The sequence below is a fragment of the Anolis sagrei genome, chromosome 1 (genome assembly GCF_037176765.1).
Source record: "Anolis sagrei isolate rAnoSag1 chromosome 1, rAnoSag1.mat, whole genome shotgun sequence".
Taxonomy (NCBI): domain Eukaryota; kingdom Metazoa; phylum Chordata; class Lepidosauria; order Squamata; family Dactyloidae; genus Anolis; species Anolis sagrei.
The window spans coordinates 269264968-269285421 of record NC_090021.1 but is presented as its reverse complement, the minus strand read 5'-3'; the positions used below and the strand labels follow the sequence as shown (position 1 = coordinate 269285421).

Genomic DNA, 20454 nt, shown 5'->3' with positions numbered 1-20454 from the left:
TTAGGTAGCTCTCCTAACTGTGAAAGCTGTTCAGCAGTGGAACTCTCTGCCCTAGAGTGTGCTGGATGTGATTTACCTGCTTCTTGGCAGGGGGTTGGACTCTGCCAAAGTCTCTTCCAACTCTATGATTCTAGTTAGGGTATGTGTGTTTATTTTCTCTACATTTTTTTGAGAAAAAGAAAGTGAAAGAAAGAGTAGTGACTCGAGAATACCATGTTTCTCATGTTGACATGTTCCTGTTTTTGATCCCTTCTGTGAGGAAGGACAGGGGATCTCTCAACAATCGTAACTTTGCTACTCTTCGGTTCCCGGAAATCTTCAGGGGAAACTATGAGAATTCAACTATTATGGTTTTTTTTCAGTGCACACTATTCAGTGAATCTGAAAGAGCAGATCAACATCCATGAAAGCACACAATAAAAGAAACCAAAGGCATGTCCTTGTTAGTCTGGAATTTCAATATGGAAAGAAATCTTTTAGCACCTGAGAGCCTAACTGAATGAATGAATTTGGTTGCATAGGTTTTCATAGACCAAGCCTACTTTCTCGGATGCACCTGAGATGCGTCCGCTACCAGTTTCATTCTCTCGGTCTCTTAACAGATTACAAGATCTCTTTGTATACTAAAATAAAACCATCTCAGAGGTGTTACTAGATTCCTTCTGTCCATGACATACATTTCCCTTTTTATCCTGTAACGGACTTACATGGCTATATCTTTGACAACTATCTAATACTGTATTAATATATACTGGAGATGCAATCAAACCCTTCCTCAATCGAGTCCCCTTCATTTGGGACTGTGTACCCATCATCTCACCACCTATTCTGGGGAAGATGGAGGTTGTCGACTCATACATCTGGAGGGGGTCAGCTTGTGGAAACGTATTCTAAAGAGATATGAAGGAAAGATAAAAAGGAGCATTTCAATGGAGAAGTGTCTCGATATTTTTTGCTCTTTTCCTGTAGTTTTTTTTATCTATGAGATGTCAAAGAGAAGGAGACAGAAGGTAGAGAAGTATTTAACCCAGATGCCAGCTGGTGCCACATCAAATCTTTGCCAATCCATGGCAACAAAGAATTGCTTTTCTTTTGACACAGTTTTATCTTCTGCTGCAGTTTTCTCCACAGCTGTGCATAGATTTGGATTCCAGGCAGACCAATTCAGGATTTATAAAGCTAAGGAAAAAAGAAGGAAAACTCCCAAACATATGAGGAAGTTGCTCAGGGAGAGGAAGGCAGAAATTTGGACCAAAAATGCTTTAATTTGTAAGCCAATGGATCTCAAATAGATCATATCCAGACATTGTTGAACCTCTGTTCCCAGAATCCGGACTTTAGGCATGCTGACTGGGTGACTTTAGGCATGCTGGGGGTTCTGGGAGCTGAAATTCACGAATATTTGGACCACTCTCCCCAGCTTGAGAACAATTAACCTAGACTCTTTTTATATTCTCAAACATTCCCTATGAGATTAGAACTCAATGATATTGTGCAGGGAAGGTTAGATGCTACATTCCCATCTTCTCCTATACAGTTATCCATGTTTCCTCTAAGTCGCAGGAACCCTGCTTGAGTAATGAATGATAAAAGAGGGAGTATTTCCTTGTGACAGCAGAAGGAAGAATGGAATATTGGAGTGTTTCATTGTATCACATCACTTCGGACAGTATCACTTGGGGCAGGCAAATTGCAATTACAGCAAGATAACAGCAGGTCTTACCATATAGTATCATTTTTTCTGTTGTTCTCTCTGCGAGAGACAGTTCAAAAGAATTTCTTTGCAAAAGGGGGCCATTAAGGGATTTGTTTGTGTTTGTAACACTTTTCAAACAATCTCCCAACTGAAGAAACAACAGAAGAGGAATGACATCATGTGATGCTCCAGCCAAATACCCTATTATCCTGCTGTAATTGCAATTTACCTGCTTCATGTGTTAATGCCCTTCACCAGAGGCACAAATAAGTGAGTACAAGAATATTTTGTGTGTGTTTTATAAAACGTTTTGATGCAAAAAAACTGTGTTCAAAAGACTGGGAATATGATTTGGAAATTAGACCTCTGCCTATATCTTGTGATAATAATAATAATAATAATAATAATAATAATAATAATAATAATAATTGTCGATGTTGTCGAAAGCCTTCGACAATAATAATAATTTTTTATATTTCGTCCTATCTCCCCAGAGGGACTCAGGATGGATTCCAAACATAAAAGGCAAACATTCAATGCACTAATACAACAACAATGCATCCATACTACCAAAATTTAGCAACCCAACATATGAACACAAATTATGACAAATTATGACTTAACAACTAAAATTAAATAAAAAATGCAATCTATTATATTAGACATAAGACAAAACATCAAACATTGAACAAAATCTCAGGTAATTTCTTTTATTTTTACCTCTTTGTCTTCTAAGAAAACATTTTTGTAATTTTCAATTGTGGATCATCGTGCTTTATATTAGTAAATGGCAGTGACGTGGACACGATGAAGCATGCACATTCACATTGCCACCATTTATAATATGGGGCTTTGTTGTTGTTCATTCGTTCAGTCGTCTCCGACTCTTCGTGACTTCATGGACCAGTCCACGCCAGAGCTCCCTGTCGGCCGTCACCACCCCCAGCTCCTTCAAGGTCAGTCCAATCACTTCAAGGATGCCATCCATCCATCTTGTCCTTGGTCGGCCCCTCTTCCTTTTGCCTTCCACTTTCCCCAGCATAATTGTCTTCTCTAGGCTTTGCTGTCTCCTCATGATGTGGCCAAAGTACTTCAACTTTGTCTCTAGTATCCTTCCCTCCAGTGAGCAGCCGGGCTTTATTTCCCGGAGGATGGACTGGTTGGATCTTCTCGCAGTCCAAGGCACTCTCAGCACTTTCCTCCAGCACCACAGCTCAAAAGCATTGATCTTCCTTCGCTCAGCCTTCCCTATGGTCCAGCTCTCACATCCATAGGTTACTACAGGGAATACCATGGCTTTGACTAGGCGGATCTTTGTTGCCAGTCTGATGTCTCTACTCTTTATTATTTTATCGAGACTGGACATTGCTCTCCTCCCAAGAAGTAAGCGTCTTCTGATTTCCTGGCCACAGTCTGCATCTGCAGTAGTCTTTGCGCCTAGAAATACAAAGTCTGTCACGGCCTCCACGTTTTCTCCCTCTATTTCCCAGTTGTCAATCATTCTTGTTGCCATAATCTTGGTTTTTTGATGTTTAGCTGCAACCCAGCTTTTGCGCTTTCTTCTTTCACCTTGATTAGAAGGCTCCTCAGCTCCTCCTCGCTTTCAGCCATCAGAGTGGTGTCATCTGCATATCTGAGGCATGGCCTTTCAAATCTGTGGTAGGTCCTGAAATTGAAGCCTTGCAGATATTATGTGCATTAATTTTAATCTTAATTTATATGTTTATTTTAATTGTATGTTGTTTTTAAGGCATTGAATAGCTGCCTATATGTATATAGCTGTCTTGAGTCCCCTTTGGGGTTGAGAAGGGTGGGGTATAAATAAGGTAAATAAATAGTAAATATTGTGAGCTCCCTGTACATAACTTTCCAAAAAGTAGGAAGACCATTGGAATCTATGCCATATACATGGACAATTCTGCAATTGATTGGAAGTAGTGAGTCAGTCCTGGCCATAATGGTGATTTACAAACAGCACCAAGGAAAAGTGAAGAATCAGTTTTCAGTAGCAGATTTCTGTTTATGCACTTCTCAATATTGAATATAATTAAAGATGTATCAGAAGAAAACAATTTCTCTGCATAGTGATCACACCCTTATGTACTCAGTCTACTTAGGGATTCTTTGGAAGTTCAGGAAGATGATTCATAAAGATGTATTCCAAACAAATCTGTTTATACCATGGGCTGAATGTTGCCTGAGTATAGGGAATCCCTATACAATACTCCTGCCACTCCTCAGTGAGTCACACTTCCAATGCAGAATGCAGGAGTAAGATCTTCCAGTATCTCAAATGTGTTATAACATTGATGAACAATGGGTAGATTTTATTTTTATTTTTTGCCAATTTAAAAAATCATGGGGAGAAGTAACACATCAATCTAGTTAAACTAGGAAAAAATTACATCCTATACTATAACTCCCAGTATTCCTCCAGACAGCTTGTGAGTTCTGAGATTTGTGGTCTAAAAACTAACTTTCTAACTTTGACCTTAACATTGCTCCTTCCCTCAACTCACTAAGAGTCCTCAATGTTTGTGGACTTCCAGAGAGGCGAGCTGATTTGCTGAAAGGTCAAAAAGTTGTGTCATGTGTGGAAACAACAACAGTTTATGTCATACTTTTCTCTGCCAAGAAAAATCTCCAAGTTCCTTATATGGCTCTTTAAAAAACCCTCCTATTTAACTTTTTAAATAGATGATGGAACAATGGGACAAGAATATGTGTGTCTTTTGGAGTATTCTCTTATTCTTACCAAGCCAGGAATGACCACAAGATGTTCAGCAAATTGGGAGATGGTTTTCAGTGTTGGAAGCAATTTTAATGGACAACTTTTTGTGATATAAATAGCACTTGCAGCATTTTGGATAGCTTCAGGACTATTTGAGGTGGGGGTGGGGGTGGGGGGGGGGAGTTTTACTCTTTCTCCCCATGCCATGTTTCTGTCAAAATGGGATCTTGAGGCAGTTATTCACCTTAGAGAAAGAGTTCTCAGAGGTATTAGAGTTTCCTGTGGCTGTTGTATCAATACAGTATTTTTCTTCTTCTTAAATGAGTTGGAAAGTAATTACACCAGGGATGGGGGCTTTGTGACTTTCAGGTGTTACTGGACTTTTATTCTTCTCTGTTTAAGTTGGCATAACGAATAATGAGAAATTATGAAAGTTGTAGTTCAGCAATATCTGGAGAGCTAGACAGCCCATGACCTAAATACCCTAAAGCAGACATGGGAAAACCTCGGCCCTCTAGGTGTTTTGGACTTCAGCTCCCACAATTCCTAACAGTTGGTAGGCTGTTAAAACACCTGGAGGGCCCAAGTTTGCCCATGCCTGTCCTAAAGGTACTAGATCCCATATGATCTTGAACCATAAGCAGGAGCAGCCCTGGTTAGTGTTTGGATGCTTTGCCCGCCAGGTTTCTCCGTGCAACACCAACCAAGAGCCGGAGGACGGGGAGGCGGGGTCGCAGTGGTCTATAGAGATTCAATCCATCTGACCAGGAGCCCCATCCCGCAGACCACAAATTTTGAATGCGTCCACCTGAGGGTGGGTGACCGGGACAGAATAGGGATTCTGTTAGTGTACCGTCCACCTCGCTGCACTACAGTCTCCCTACCTGAGCTAGCAGGGGTGGTCTCGAGCCTGGCGGTGGAGTCCCAACGGCTTCTTGTGCTGGGGGACTTCAACATCCATGCCGAGGCAACCCTCACAGGAGCGGCTCAGGACTTCATGTCCGCCATGGCAACCATGGGGCTGTCCCAACGAATAACTGGCCCCACCCACTGTGCTGGACACACATTGGACTTGGTCTTCTGCCAGGGATGGGAGCAGGGTGGCGGTGTGGAGGAGTTATCTATCTCTCCGTTGCCATGGACCGACCACTTCCTGATCAGATTTAGGCTCACTGCGCCCCCTAACCTCCGCAAGGGTGGAGGACCCATTAAGATGGTCCGCCCCAGGAGGCTTATGGATCCGAACGGATTCCTGATGGCTCTTGGGGAGTTTCCCGCCACCTCGGTAGGTGACCATGTCGATGCCTTGGTCGCTCTCTGGAATGGGGAGATGACCAGGGCAATTGACAGGATCGCTCCGGAACGTCCCCTCTCAAGTAACCGAGCTAAACCAGCGCCTTGGTTCACCGAGGAGCTGGCAGCGATGAAGCGAAGGAAGAGGGTTCTAGAGAGTGTGTGGCGCTCAGACCCAAGCGAGCCAAATCGAACACGGTTTGTGTCCTTTCTAAGGGCATACGCCGCGGCAATAAAAGCCGCAAAGAAAACTTTCTTTGCGGCCACTATTGCGTCTGCAAAAAACCGTCCGGCGGAGTTGTTTCGGATTGTCAGAGGTCTTTTAACTCCCCCTACCTCAGGTGGGAGCCCTGACAATTCGGCCACGCGCTGTGAAGCATTTGCTCGGTTCTTTGCAGACAAAGTCGCTTTGATCCGCTCTGAGCTGGACGCCACGTTAAATGCAGTCTCTGTGGATGTGACTCAAGCACCTGCTTGTCCTATTTTGTTGGATTCTTTTCAGTTTGTGAAGCCCGAGGATGTGGACAAGATACTTGGAGGAATGAGACCCACCACGTCCATCCTAGACCCCTGCCCATCCTGGCTTCTGAAGGAGGCCAGAGGGGGATTGGCCGAGTGGGTAACGGTGGTGGTGAATGCCTCCCTTCGGGAGGGCAAGATTCCAGCGAGCCTAAAACAGGCTATTATAAAGCCGCTGTTGAAGAAGCCATCACTGGACCCCACTAAATTCGAAAACTTTCGGCCTGTTTCCAATCTCCCCTACTTGGGCAAAGTCATGGAAAGCGTGGTGGCCTCACAACTCCAGGTATTCTTGAGAGACACGGATTATCTGGATCCGGCACAGTCTGGTTTCAGACCGGGACATGGTACCGAGACGGTCTTGGTCGCCTTAGTGGATGATCTGCGCCGGGAGCTAGACAGGGGGAGTGTGTCCCTGTTGGTGCTCCTGGACCTCTCAGCGGCCTTCGATACCGTCGACCACGGTATTCTTCTGGGGCGCCTTGCAGAGATGGGTCTTGGGGGCACTGCTTTGCAGTGGCTCCGGTCATTTCTGGAGGGTCGTACCCAGAAGGTGTTATTGGGGGACTCCTGTTCAACACCACAGCCGTTGACTTGTGGGGTTCCTCAGGGTTCCATCTTGTCCCCCATGCTGTTTAACATCTACATGAAGCCGCTGGGTGAGATCATCCGGAGTTTCGGGGTGCGGTGTCATCTGTACGCAGATGATGTCCAGCTCTGTCACTCCTTCCCACCTGCTACTAAGGAGGCCGTCGAAGTCCTGAACCGGTGCCTGGCCGCTGTAATGGTCTGGATGAGGGCGAACAAACTGAAATTAAATCCAGACAAGACAGAGGTACTCCTGGTCAGTCGCAAGGCCGAACAGGGTATAGGGTTACAGCCTGTGCTGGATGGGGTCGCACTCCCCTTGAAGGCTCAGGTTCGCAGTTTGGGTGTGACCCTGGATTCGTCACTGAGCCTGGATCCCCAGGTTTCAGCGGTGACCAGGGGAGCATTTGCACAGCTTAGGCTCGTGCGCCAGCTGCGCCCGTATCTTGGGAAGTCTGACTTGGCCACGGTGGTACACGCTTTGGTCACATCCCGCCTCGACTACTGCAACGCTCTCTACGTGGGGCTGCCCTTGAAAACGGCCCGGAAGCTCCAGCTAGTCCAGCGCGCGGCAGCCATGTTGTTAACAGGAGCAGGGCGTAGGGAGCACACAACGCCCCTACTGTCCCAGCTCCACTGGCTGCCGATCTGCTACCGGGCCCAATTCAAGGTGCTGGTATTATCCTACAAAGCCCTAAACGGTTCCGGCCCAAAATACCTTGCAGACCGCATCTTGGCCTACGAGCCCACGAGGACCTTGAGATCATCCGGGGAGGCCCTTCTCTCGGTCCCGTCTGCCTCACAGGCACGCCTGGCGGGGACGAGAGAGCGGGCCTTCTCGGTGGTGGCCCCCCGGCTGTGGAACGCCCTCCCTGCCGAAGTCAGGCAGGCGCCCTCCCTTATGGCCTTTCGTAGGAGCCTGAAAACGTGGCTCTTCGAGCTGGCCTTCAATTGAGTACTATATCCTTGGCAATGACGACCGGAATGGACCACGACCATGAGACTGTTTATGACCCATGATACGACGAAGCGGATTTTTAGTATAAGTATATGTCAATTAGTAGTAGTATGTTATGTATTGTCCTGATTATTGTAAATTGTCTTTTCTATGTTGTTGTTCACCGCCACGAGTCGCCCTTGGGCTGAGAGTGGCGGTAAATAAGTGCAAGAAATAAATAAATAAATAAATAAATAAATGAGAGATCACTAACTATTACCAGATGCTGCAGGCTATATTAAGGATTAAAACTTGGTTGATGGATTATTTCCATTCCATTGTCCTTTTGTTCTCCACTTTCTAGACAAGCTAAAAATGCATTTCTTCTGGGGCTTCTGTCACCACATGTTTCACAGCCCTACAATTTAGGACAGACTTTCACTGGAGGTTTGGCACAGGTACGCTGTGTGAGTCATGTATGTGCCTAGATATTTCTGTGATGGGAAAAACAGACACTTCCTTGTCTAAGAAAATTCATTAAATTTGTTTTCAATTCATTTTGTAGCATCTTGTTGTCTAGAATTTCAATTCTTTGCTCCATTCAAAGGCATTAGCAAAGGTGCCTGGTGATGGCTAGGAGCTTTCCAGAGCTCTGTGGCCACTGCTGTGGTGACAAACAGCCTAGATAAGGTCCATAATCTTTTCCAGGGAAAGGGATGGCAGCACTGGTCATATGAATAGTGGGACGGGTTCAAATTAGCATCAGCCCAGCTGTTCATGCCAACCCAAAAGTCTAGGGCTGCTCCAGAGTTTCAAATACACTTAGCATTCACTGGTTCTGGTAATGCAGGCTAAAATCAGATTAACCAGTTTTATCCCACATTAGTGGACAGAAGTCCCAGAACATTGTATGGACACCCAGAAGCAACCTCTGCCCCAGTTTGGGGTTTCTGCTCCATTTAGACATGCCCATACACATACATTGGTTTCAGGAAACTGTTGGGAAAAGGTAGTCTTCAAAACAAGAAAGCAGCAAAATTGGCACTCCATTAGAATTGGTCAGTTGACACCAACAGCTTGACCATTTTATTTTAAACATTTAATTCTCCATTTGAAATGAATATTTACAGGGCCAAGGACTTGTAAATTGAGAAGTTATATACTGAAAATGCATTAGCATGGTGGATCACACCTTAAGTAGAGCACACTAATACTGTAACCTACAGCCATTCACACAACTTTCCATCAACCCAAGCTTGGAGAAGTTACTTTTTCTTATGCTGGTTGAGGGATTTAGGGAGTTTTAGAACAAAAAGTAATTTTAAAACATTTCCATTAGCGGAAGGCTTGGCTCAAAAGAGTTTCCCCATGAATACATAGGGAAAATTAAACAGCCTTCATTGCATTATTGACTTTTACTATATGACTGAAGTGACTAGGATATATAATTCAGCATTCAATTCCACTCTTCAATTCCATAAGCACCATACAGAAAGAATATAATTCAGGTTTCACAGATGGAGGTGTAACTCCCTGTCATTATGTTCTGCACACTTAAAGGAAAAGTAGTGTGTTTTTAGACCGCAACACTCCTCTAATTGATTAAAGACTCTTGTTTATCATAGTGGGTATATTTCTTTGACTATGTATTTTGTATTTAGTGTGTTTTGTTTTTGAGCAAGAAGACAAACATGGGTTCAGTATACAAGTCTGGTTGATGAAGATTGTATTCATGGAAATACATATTTCCCTTAATTCTGAATTTTACATGTAGGACTTCTAGCAGTGAAAAATAGAGGAAAAAAGAACTTTGCATCCAGAGAATTGAGTTGGATCAAGTTATTGCACTCCTCTTCCAATTCTAATAAGAGTATATTTTTCTCCTTCTCTGTTCTCCTTGACAGCTTAAAAACAGTGTGTGATAAGATAGTGTCATACTGAGCATGATAACTATGAGAATCAAAACATAATATTTATATTTATCAGATAAGATACTTAGTTGAACCAGTGAAAAGAACTCTGGTGATGGTATTATTCTGTTGTAGAAAATGTACAGAAATATTTAGGACCTTGTAATGGACTGGCCTATGATTGGTGGCGCTTGGTGGCATATCCCAGGTCGTTTGGTTCTGCATCTTTGCTATAGACCTCATTCCAAAGGAGGGGAAAGAGGGTGGAATCGTCGTCTTCTTGTGGAGGTCCATGGCATTCTGTCTTTAAAGAAGATGGAGAACTTACTCAGCCCCATCACACAGGATCACCTTCTCCCATTTCTAGCTCAACCATCTGCTTTATTTCTCGGCACATAGGTAGGTGTTATCTCCTCCCATTTTTCCTCTTTGGCACTTCCACATCACTGTCCTTATTTTCTTTCTTGGTTTTTAAATAAAAACTTTGCAGTTGTGGAAGTACTTTCTCCTGCGAGACCAAAGCAATGGGATTCAAAACTAAAAAAAATAAAGAAATAAAAAAGCACAGCTCTCAGTGAGAACAATAATAAATTTAATAGCAGATACATATGTTGGGGGGGGGGGGAGGATGTATCCCACCCACACCCCAACATCACCTTCCTTCTTCTCTGCTAGAGCAATAAGTCTCAACCATGTATTTAACAGGAAACTTTAAAAAAGGAAAAATGTCAAATATTTTATTACAGTTACAACAATAAAAAAATTCCCGGTCTATTTCTTTGTCTGAAGAATAATGGTGACAGAAAGAGAATCAAGGAGCATTAACAAGCTGCCAACATGTATGCGCATACTGAAATGTCACAAAATGGAGTTTAAATGTACAAATGCACCACTTCCAACCCCAAGAAAAATACCAGTTTTTTTTTTCCAAATAATTTTTATTAAACATTTTATAAATCAACACAGGGAAAGAGGGGGAACAATAACAAGAGGATAGAAAAGAAGGAAGGGTAGCACAAAAACACAACAAAAAAAACACCTAAACTAATCTAAAATGACCTCCACTCCAACCTCAGGATCTTCTCACTCTACTTCTCCAACTTACTTATCTATTCTTGTCCTCTAAAACTTTTATCTTTAAGTTTCTTTTCGTAGTCATAGAAAAAGGTCCAGTCTGTTCTCTTTAGCGATTTTCCAGTATTTCTTCTCATCAAAAAAGTTAGTTCATCCATGTCTCTTGTTTCTTTAACTTTCTCCAACCATTCTTCAATGGTCGGTATTTGGTCATTCTTCCAATATTTGGCAAAAACAATCCTTGCCGCTGTAGTGTAGTATGTAAATAATTTGTCTTCATTCTCATCCAGTTTAAAATCCGAATCTGTAAATCCCAATAAATAATACTCAGGTTTCTTTTTGAATCTCTTCTTCAACATCTTTTGCGTTTCCTCATGGACCGAAGCCCAAAACTTAGTTGTATCCTTACAAGTCCACCACATATGGTAGAATGTGCCTGTTTGTTCCCCACATTTCCAACATTTATCTGAGACATTTTGATACATATGACTAAGTTTATTCGGTGTCAAATACCATCTATAAAACATTTTATACCAATTTTCTTTCAGGTCCATGGCATATGTATATTTCAACTTTTTGTTCCATATTTGCTCCCATTCTCTAAACTGGATGGGTCGTCTTAAATTTTCGGCCCACTTAATCATACATGTTTTCACCTGTTCAATTTCCGTTTGCCATTGGACCAATTTATTATAGAGTATTGTCACTGTTTTCTTTTGTATTCTTAATACTTTATCCCATGTGTTTTCTTCCCAGTCAAAACCAATTTTTTGATCTTGTTTGAAATATTCTTTAATTTGTAAATAATGTAGCCAAGTTATATTGCCATAAAAATTCTTGAGTTGTTCAAAAGATTTAATCTCCATTTTCCCTTTTACCAAGATATCCTTATATCTTGGCCAAACCCTTCCTTTGTCTGGAAAGGAAAAAGGCCAAGAATAAACTACATAAATCTGATAGATAAAAAATCCAGAGGAGGGTTGGGATTTCCTGATTTGAAGACTTATCATGAGGCATGTGCTCTGTCATGGATAAGAGACTGGATGACGTTAGACAAAGAAAAGTGTTTAAATTTAGAAGGTCATGACCTGAGAGTAGGATGGCACGCATATGTTTGGTATAATAGAGAATTAAAAGAAAAAAAATTTGGTAATCATTTTGTGCGAGCCTCCCTACTGAGGACATGGATGAGATATAAAGCTCTCTTTTACAAAAACACACCATTGTGGGTCTCAGCAATGGAGGCACATCAAAGAAGATTGTTAAGAAAAATACCAGTTTTAAGCATTTATGTGTGAGAGGAGTGGGCCCCCTGCTGGTGCAGTGAGTTAAACTGCTGAACTGCTGAACTTGCTGACCAAAAGGTTGGCTGTTCAAATACGGGGAGTGAGGTGAGCTTCCGCTGCTAGCCTCAGCTTCTGCCAGCCTAGCAGTTCAAAAACATGCAAATGTGAGTAGATCAATAGGTACCATTTTGGCGGGAAGGTAATGGTGCTCCTTGCACTCATTCTGGCCACATGACTTTGGAGGTGTCTATGGACAATGCTGGCTCTTTGGCTTAGAAATTGAGATGAGTACCATCCCCCAGAGTCGGACACAACTAGACTTAATATCAGCAGAAACCTTTACCTTTACATATGCAAGAGGAGTGGAATCAATTCCTGTCCATCCTTCAAATCTTCCCATTTCTACATGCTGTGGAGACAGAATCCCATGGGTGAACACCAGAAGCAGTTCTGCGTCGTTTGATTGATTCTGTGGGATTCTTACTTTGAAGTGTGTAGAAATGGAGGAAAGCCTTTGTCAGATGAGGTCCTTAGTAAAAAAAAAGATTTAATCTTGTGATATTGAGCAAGGTTTTATGCAAAAGAGTGCACAGTGTTTCCTGATTACAAGAGCTTCTTACTAGTTTTCAGTTATCTTTTCTTATGTGTTGAACCTGTCCTGAACCCCCCTGCTTGCTTCCTGATATTTAATAATCCAGGAAATCCCTCAAATTTTCTTTATATCTTGTATTTCTATTGTTGTAGGGTTTAAAGATAAGGGTCTCCACACTGGAATATAATGAGTAAACACCTTGAGTTAAAATCTCAAACTAATTGCTCTGGTGTAAAAGTTTATCACATGAGGCAAGCAAATTGCAGTTTCAGCAGAACAGTGTCTTTGCCTTCAACTTATCACATGATGTCACTTCTTTCCCACTGTTTCCCAGTGGGAATCAGCCTGGAAAGTGTTTCTTTTATAAACATAAATCCATTAATGACCTCCTTATGTAAAAGAAAGATCCCCCACAGGGTGAGTGACAGGAAATGAGTGACAATGTTTGCCTGCCTTATATGATAAAGTATGTAGAGTCACTTAATAATAATGAATAATGATAAACTTTATTTATACCCTGCTACCATCTCCCCCAACGGGGACTTGGGGCGGCTTACATGAGGTCAAGCCCAAACAACAAATTACAGTAAAGTAAAATAAAAACCAAAGACACAAACGACAACACAGTAAAATACATAAAACACTTGTTGAATGTTACATCAAAACTTACATAAATCCACTGGTTCAATGGTTCTATGAAAAATATGTGCTTTTATTTGTATGGGAAGAAGTATTTTTGCACGTAGAAAGCCATACCTGAATTTCACCCAACACTCAAACCATTTTAAAACAATGGTTGCAATCCAACATGCCTCAATGTATCATAAATATACACATATGAAGATATACTACGCCACCAGTAGCCCCAATGTAGAATAGCAGCATTGTGTGACACCTGTTGATGACTGGTTGCTATTTAACCATATTAAATGGGCAGTGCAAAGCTGAAACATACACATGTATTTTATACTGTGGCAACTAACACATTCAAATGACACTAACAGGATGCTGGCCAATGTTTATCGTATGTTATAACAGTTTGAATCAGTGGTGGCTAGTGGCTTCAGTGTCAGTGGGCACTGACAAAAGATTTCAGTTTGAACTTTAAAGAAAGATGCTGAATATATTTTGGGGATAGGGGACACCACCTAGAATTCCTCCTCTAAAGTTCTGCCAAAATCTGGAAGGGATTCACTGACCCACTGAAATGGAATCTACCAGTTGCCTTTGGAACGAACAATCAAAAAGAAAAAAACATTGCTTGTCCCTATGTAAAGAATGTAGACAGAGATGCCAGTAATCGAACCTGTGGTGTAATCTCTACCACAAAACAGTGCAGGAATGTCTTATTTTGGTTTCCTATGTGCCGTTGTTGCCTTCTTTTTCTATTTATGGTGCTTTTTCCACACAAAGAAGTGCACATAAATGAGTAGACAGATAGCATCCTGTTTTTTTTGAACTCATCATTCAGTGTCATATGGTGAAAAGTATCCATGATATGATGTGGTATCAGGAAAACAGCCATTATTAAATCCTTCACAAATGCAAATATAAATTGTGTAAGGAGTGCCAAGCAGTAAAAAAAAAACAAAAACCTGTGTATATTATTCTATGTACAGAATCAGTGAAATTATAAAAAGATTAATAACAGTGTGGTTTCCACTGGATTTATTTCTGGGAATTTGTGTATAGGACTATATTAAATTCACTACTGTGCCTAAATTAGAATATGGCCATTTTGCAAGTATTACAAGAAATCCAGGTCGAAAACAGCAGGGAACCCAAAGCAGAAAAAGATGACTGCTGCTCTGAAAAAATAAAATGGGTGTCTCATTAAGTTTTTCTTATTTCTTTTTTTTGCAATTGCCTTTTTCATTTCATATCTCTAGGCTCCACAAAACAGTCTTGGGGTCTTTCTGTTGATTGAAGGACACCCAGACAGCATTGTCAGCTCATTAAATTTCAATTTGCTGAATATAGACAGCACACCAATGGAAGGATGAGGAAATGGGCAAAAATGGTCTCTTTATTGACAGTCAGATTTTTAGCCTTTTTTTTTTTTGCCTTTTTCAAGGGAACTGGCAGGATTTGCTAGGTTGAAAATCTCAGGCTATAATTCCATACACATTTATCTAGAAGTAGGTTTCTACCAAAATAATGGGACATTTTTGTGTAGATAAACCTAAAATTGCATTTTCAGGAAACTACAGAAAACACAGCACACATGTAAACATTTCACAATGATAATGAAGACTGCATATTAATGGCTCCATTTCAGCTCTAAGGGATAAAACATAAAAGATGATAAACAATAACAAGACTTCAAAATCCACATTAGGGCATTGAGGTCACAAAGAATGCACAATGTTTCACATTCTCTACAATCATTCCTCAGGCTAGATGGTAAGCAGAGCAAAGGGTGGAATGAGAGGAAAATAATAAGGTTGTGAAAGCAAAATGACAGCTCAGTATTTAGCTGATTTCTCATTTTGCTGTAATAATATAAATATTACTATATGAAAGAAAGAAATGTTAGGAATTGCTTTTTAAAAAGATCAGAATACCACTTGTGCCTTCAAGTGATTTTTGACATTTCTGATTTATGGCAGCCCTAAGGTTTTTTTTCCTTCTTGGCACGATTTCTTCAGATGGGATTTGCCATTGCCTTCATTTGAGATGGAGAGAGTGTGATTTGCTGAAGTTCACTCAGTGGGTTTCAACAGCTGAACAGGGATTTGAACTCTGGTCTCTTAAAATCCTAGTCCAGCACTTTAATCAATGCAACATTAAATATAATCCAAGTGAAGTGAAGGCTGTGTTTCTAAACCTTTTCTCTTAGGTGCATTTTGTATCATAGCTTTGGAGAACTGTATGTTAGGTTCATGTAATCTACACAGTAGTCATCCTAATATATCTTGGTGTGTTCCTATTTGTTATTAAATCTCAAGACATGGAGTTCTTCATTCTTATGGGCTGTGACAAAACAGGTACACCCTGTTTTCCCGAAAATAAGACAAGGTCTTACATTAATTGTTGCTCCAAAAGATGTGTTAGGGCTTATTTTCAGAGGATGTATTATTTTTCCACATTTATTCTTGAACAAAACAATCAACATTTATTCAAATAGTCATGTCATCATGTTTCTTGTTTACATACAGTATTGTACCATATTAAATGGTGGATAAACCCTTCACCAAGGAAAGCAGACACCCCCAAAACAATCACACTTAAAAGACCCAAAGAGACCTAAAATAATAAGGGTTGGCAAGTCCCGAGCTCTCACATACAAATCGGGTAGTCTTGCCAGCATCACTCCACTCTCAAGCCCATTATTTCAGCACTGTGGCTGCTTCCGTTACCAGGGAGAGCCACCCATGACACTTGGCTGCAGTGGAACGTGGAAGAGAGCAGCTGGAATGCCAAGGGACATGACAGCAGGTAACACACCTGTGACAGGAGTGATGCCAACCTACACGATCTGTGTGTGAGAGCACAGCACTTGTCAACCCTTATTGTTTTGGATTTCTTGGGTTCTTTGAGTGTGATTCTTTCAAAGCTGCTCACAAGCTACATGTTTCAGAAGGAACAAACTATGGTACAAACAACAATTTTCCAATAACCACAGAAATATGGACACCAGGGCAGATACTTGGAATAGTGTGTCCCACACAAAACTAAAAAAATATAACTCCCAGAAGCCTCCGGCAAGTGTGGCTCATTCCTGGGAATCATATTCTAAAAAACAAAAATCTACATTTTTTCAGAATAGGGGCCATGGTTAGCATAGCAGGTTAAACTGCCAGCTACAGAAATATTTTGCTGACCAGAAGGTTGGCAGTTCAAGCCATGGGGTGGGGTGAGCTTCCATTGGCAGCCCTAGCTTCTGCTTACATAGCAGTTTGAAAACAGCAATGTGAGTAGATCAATAGATACCACTTTGGTAGGGAAGTAAAAGGCACCCCTGAAGAAGTCATGCTGGCAGGAAGGAAATCAGGAAGCATCCATGGACTACAGGTTCCTCAGCATGGGAAATGGAACAACAGCACCACCTCATGGCCAAGTCAAGCACAGCCTCCAGATGCTGGAAATGAAAAGGAGGGAAGCCTTGCCTCTGTCTATGTACTATCTGTCTTTGTTAATTGTATAACAGTGTTGAATGTTTGCCATGTATATGTTCTGTAATCTGCTCCGAGTCCCCTCAGGGAGATAGAGCAGAATATAAATAAAGTGTATTATTATTATTATTATTATTATTGTTGTTGTTGTTGTACCACTATTCCTATTATATGATGATATTGTTTGGATCAGATTCCAGATTCTGTCAAAAAATCCACTTGGTTCCAACTCTAGATATTTGACTAAAAGCCCCATTTTCTTTGAATATAACATCAGCTTCTTTCTCTTTGCCTTTTGATCACACATCAGTAAGGCTTTTGATAATTTTCCTACTAGACTGGCAAGGTGACTTTTTGATTAGGCTGGCTTGCTGAACTAAAAAACCCTGGAAGTTGTGTGATTTTACTGCACTTGTTTCAATTTTCAGACTAAAGAAACAATTTCATGCTGTGGTGATAAAAGAAGATGTGAACCACATTGTAGGGGCAAAGTCTAACTTTCAGTTATTTGCCCCATTGAAATAAGCACCAGCTCTTTCCTCATGCAGGGAGCTTTCAAATGTAATGTGTCACTGAAAAAAATATTAAGAAAACACCCAAAAAGCTAACTTTGCTTTTGCCATTTTATATAAAGGGCAGCATTTAACTACTCCATTGTATATAACGGGACTTGAGCATTTTACTTACTGTTTGTTTGTTTATTTATTTATTGACCGTATTTACATTCCATTTTTCTCACCCCTATGGGGACTCAAAGTGCTTTACAATATATTAATGGCATCCACTGATTTTGTATTCATGGAGGATGCTAGAATTAAACCACAGAGGGATTGAGGGATTTTTGTACATTTCACTCTTTTTATATGAACACCTTTTTAAAATGAAATAATTCAGTGTAATGTTAGTGCTGACACCAATGCTTACAAAATAAGCATGGGTGTCAGACCCAGCCTGTCTGTGCATTTGCAGTGTGACACCACTTTAACGGACACAGCTCAATGCTGTGGAATCTTTGGAGTTGCAGTTTTATAAGGTGTTTAGCCTTCTCTGCTGGCATGAGCTGGCATCACACCAAGCAGCAAATCCCAGGATTCCATAGCATTGAGACACGACCGTTAATGTGGTGTCAAACTGGATTAATTTTACATGTAGATACACCTTATGTACTTTCAGGAATTTATAACAGGGACCTTTAGGTGTCATTAGAGTGTTTCTTTTATTGATACATTTCTATTCTGTTTCACATTTCCTTTTATATTTTAATTGCATTTGGTTTTAATCCAGTTTTATGTTATGTATATTGCTTTAGCAGAAAGGCAGTTTTCCTGTGTGGTGGAAAGCTGGACAGGAGGGACCTCGTGATCTTGCCCCATTTTATGTTTCTGTGATAAAGAGCAGACAAATAGATAGCTAAATAAATAAATAAGCAAACATGGCATCTCATCTAATCCCTTCCATTTCTATAAATGTATGGTTCTGTTATTCTTTAACATATATAGCTGCTTAGGGGTAGATGGACATTTCTGGCATGGGGTAAGTGGTCAACTAGCTTCAACTTGCTATTTATTTATTTATTATTTATTTATTTAGAGCTTTTATAACCTCGACCTCCGAAGAGAGACTCAGGCCGGCTACTTTAAGCTGCCCCATAGCATCATTTTAGAAGGAAAGATGGAGAGAGGGAAGGAAGGACATTCAAATGTCTCCTGCATAATATGCTGTTTGGACTACAATGGAATGGATCATGTTCTGTCAATCATGATCTCTTCCCTCTATTATCCCACACACTCTTTCTCTTTCTTTTCTGCAGAGTATACAGTGATCAATGAAAACTGTCCAGGAGCTGAGTGGAATATCATGTGTCGAGAGTGTTGTGAGTATGATCAGATCAAGTGTGTGTGTCCTGGACGGAAAGAAGTGGTAGGTTACACCATCCCCTGCTGCAGGAATGAAGACAATGAGTGCGACTCCTGCCTAATCCATCCAGGTAAATCTATTTTACTGCTTTAATACTTTCTACCCATTGGGCATCCATCCCTCCTGCGTGCATGCAGTGACTCTATCTGTCGGCAGGTGGCACATGCAATGTGTGATGATGAATAGCTTTCTCTCTCTCTGCAGGATGGGTGGGTGCCAATACAAACGGCTTACTGTGCTGATGAGACTTAATGCGTTTAGCATATTGCCGTTAGCGTGTTCCCTTTCCTAGTAATAGAAACTCACACCATGAGCTGAAAGTTTCCAGGATTTCTCCCTACATACCTGGAAACCCTCCAGAGAGTAAAGTCATTGTTGGCTTCAAGACTAGATGGAGATTTCTTTTTCTTAGTCCAAGGCCTAGTTTGCTCATTGCCTTGTTAAAGACTATATGAACACAGTTGCTAGGTTCAGACTCAGCAGAAGCATATGGGAAAAACACTCTTTAAAGACAAAGGGAGAAGAAATAAACCACCAAGGAGAATATCTATTTCTGTTAGGAGTAATTCAGAATCCTTTTTTTGGGGGGTGCACTATAGAATTAATGAAGTTTTATACTGTTTTAACTTTCATGGCTCACTCTTATGGAATCCTGAGATTTGTAGTTTGGTGAGAGCCTTGCAGTTTTTGCCATAGATTGTTAAATTAAATGTAAAATTAGAACTCCCATGATTTCATAACATTCAGTTGTGGCAGTTAAAGTGGTGTCAAACTGCATTAACTCTACAGTGCAGATGCACCCTTGGATCTGCATTCTGGCCTATATATTACTCAAGAGAAATATTCAGATCCCCAATGGGAATATTTATTAAAGGTAGCATTATGTTGCTATTCTAGCTTAACATCTTGTTTTGTTCCAGAGTCTCACTATCTTGAAGCCAAGGAACTAGAAGTAGATTAGGACAAACTATGTTTTTCCAGTTGGAATCTAACCAGACCCTTAATCTTTTATCACTCATTACTACTGCTTGGCACAAACATAACCCGGTGGCCTTTCAGCTGTAGAGTATTATCTCTTATTTGTTTTATCCACAGATGTAAGTCAGCTGTATTTGAATCACTCCTTTGTGGCAAATAAAGCTCAGTAGTTTAGAACTATGCTTTGTCAGTATCCTGTATCAGTAGTATTTCATTTTTGGACACTGAATGTTAGCTTGTTCAGGAGCTGAGAATAGAATGTGAATGCTGAACTATTCTGAGGTGGAGAATTTTGCTTTGGAACTGATGCTATTACCATTTTTGGTCCTAGGCTTTTACATATCTTTGGAATACAATTTTATTTCATTTTCACCTGTATGTGATCCATTCTCTGCTCAAATATGTATAGAAAAAGTTATCCAGGAGTTACTTTCTAAGCTACTTTTAGTAAAAGAGGAAAAGTGGCTTCTGCTTGCATGGATGTCCCTCCAGAGTGATTCTCAGCCTGTGGGTCCCCAGGTGTTTTGGCCTACAACTCCCAGAAATCCCAGCCAGTTTACCAGTTGTTAGGAGTTCTGGGAGTTGAAGACCAAAATATCTGGGGACCCACAGGTTGAGAACCACTGCACAGACCACCTTAGCTGACAACAAACATCTTGGGAAAATATAGGCCTGTAATTCTAAGACCTTGGTCTGTTAAAATTATATTATGTATTTTGTGCATTTTTTGGTTAGGTCCAAATAGTGTTGCTATTTAGATGATTCTGGATGTTGTTATAAAATGCACAACTGCTACATATATATTTCTAAGTTTTATG

At 40.8% G+C, this 20454-nt stretch overlaps 1 protein-coding gene across 2 annotated transcripts in view; it reads left to right on the top strand.

Moving 5' to 3' along the window:
* PAMR1 (peptidase domain containing associated with muscle regeneration 1) overlaps positions 1–20454 on the top strand; it is a 92358-nt gene that overhangs the window by 11537 nt on the left and 60367 nt on the right. For both annotated transcript variants that reach the window (XM_060764787.2, XM_060764808.2), the window contains exon 2: positions 18552–18728. In XM_060764787.2, the coding sequence (XP_060620770.2) occupies positions 18552–18728 (177 nt within the window). The remainder of the gene's footprint in view (positions 1–18551; positions 18729–20454) is intronic.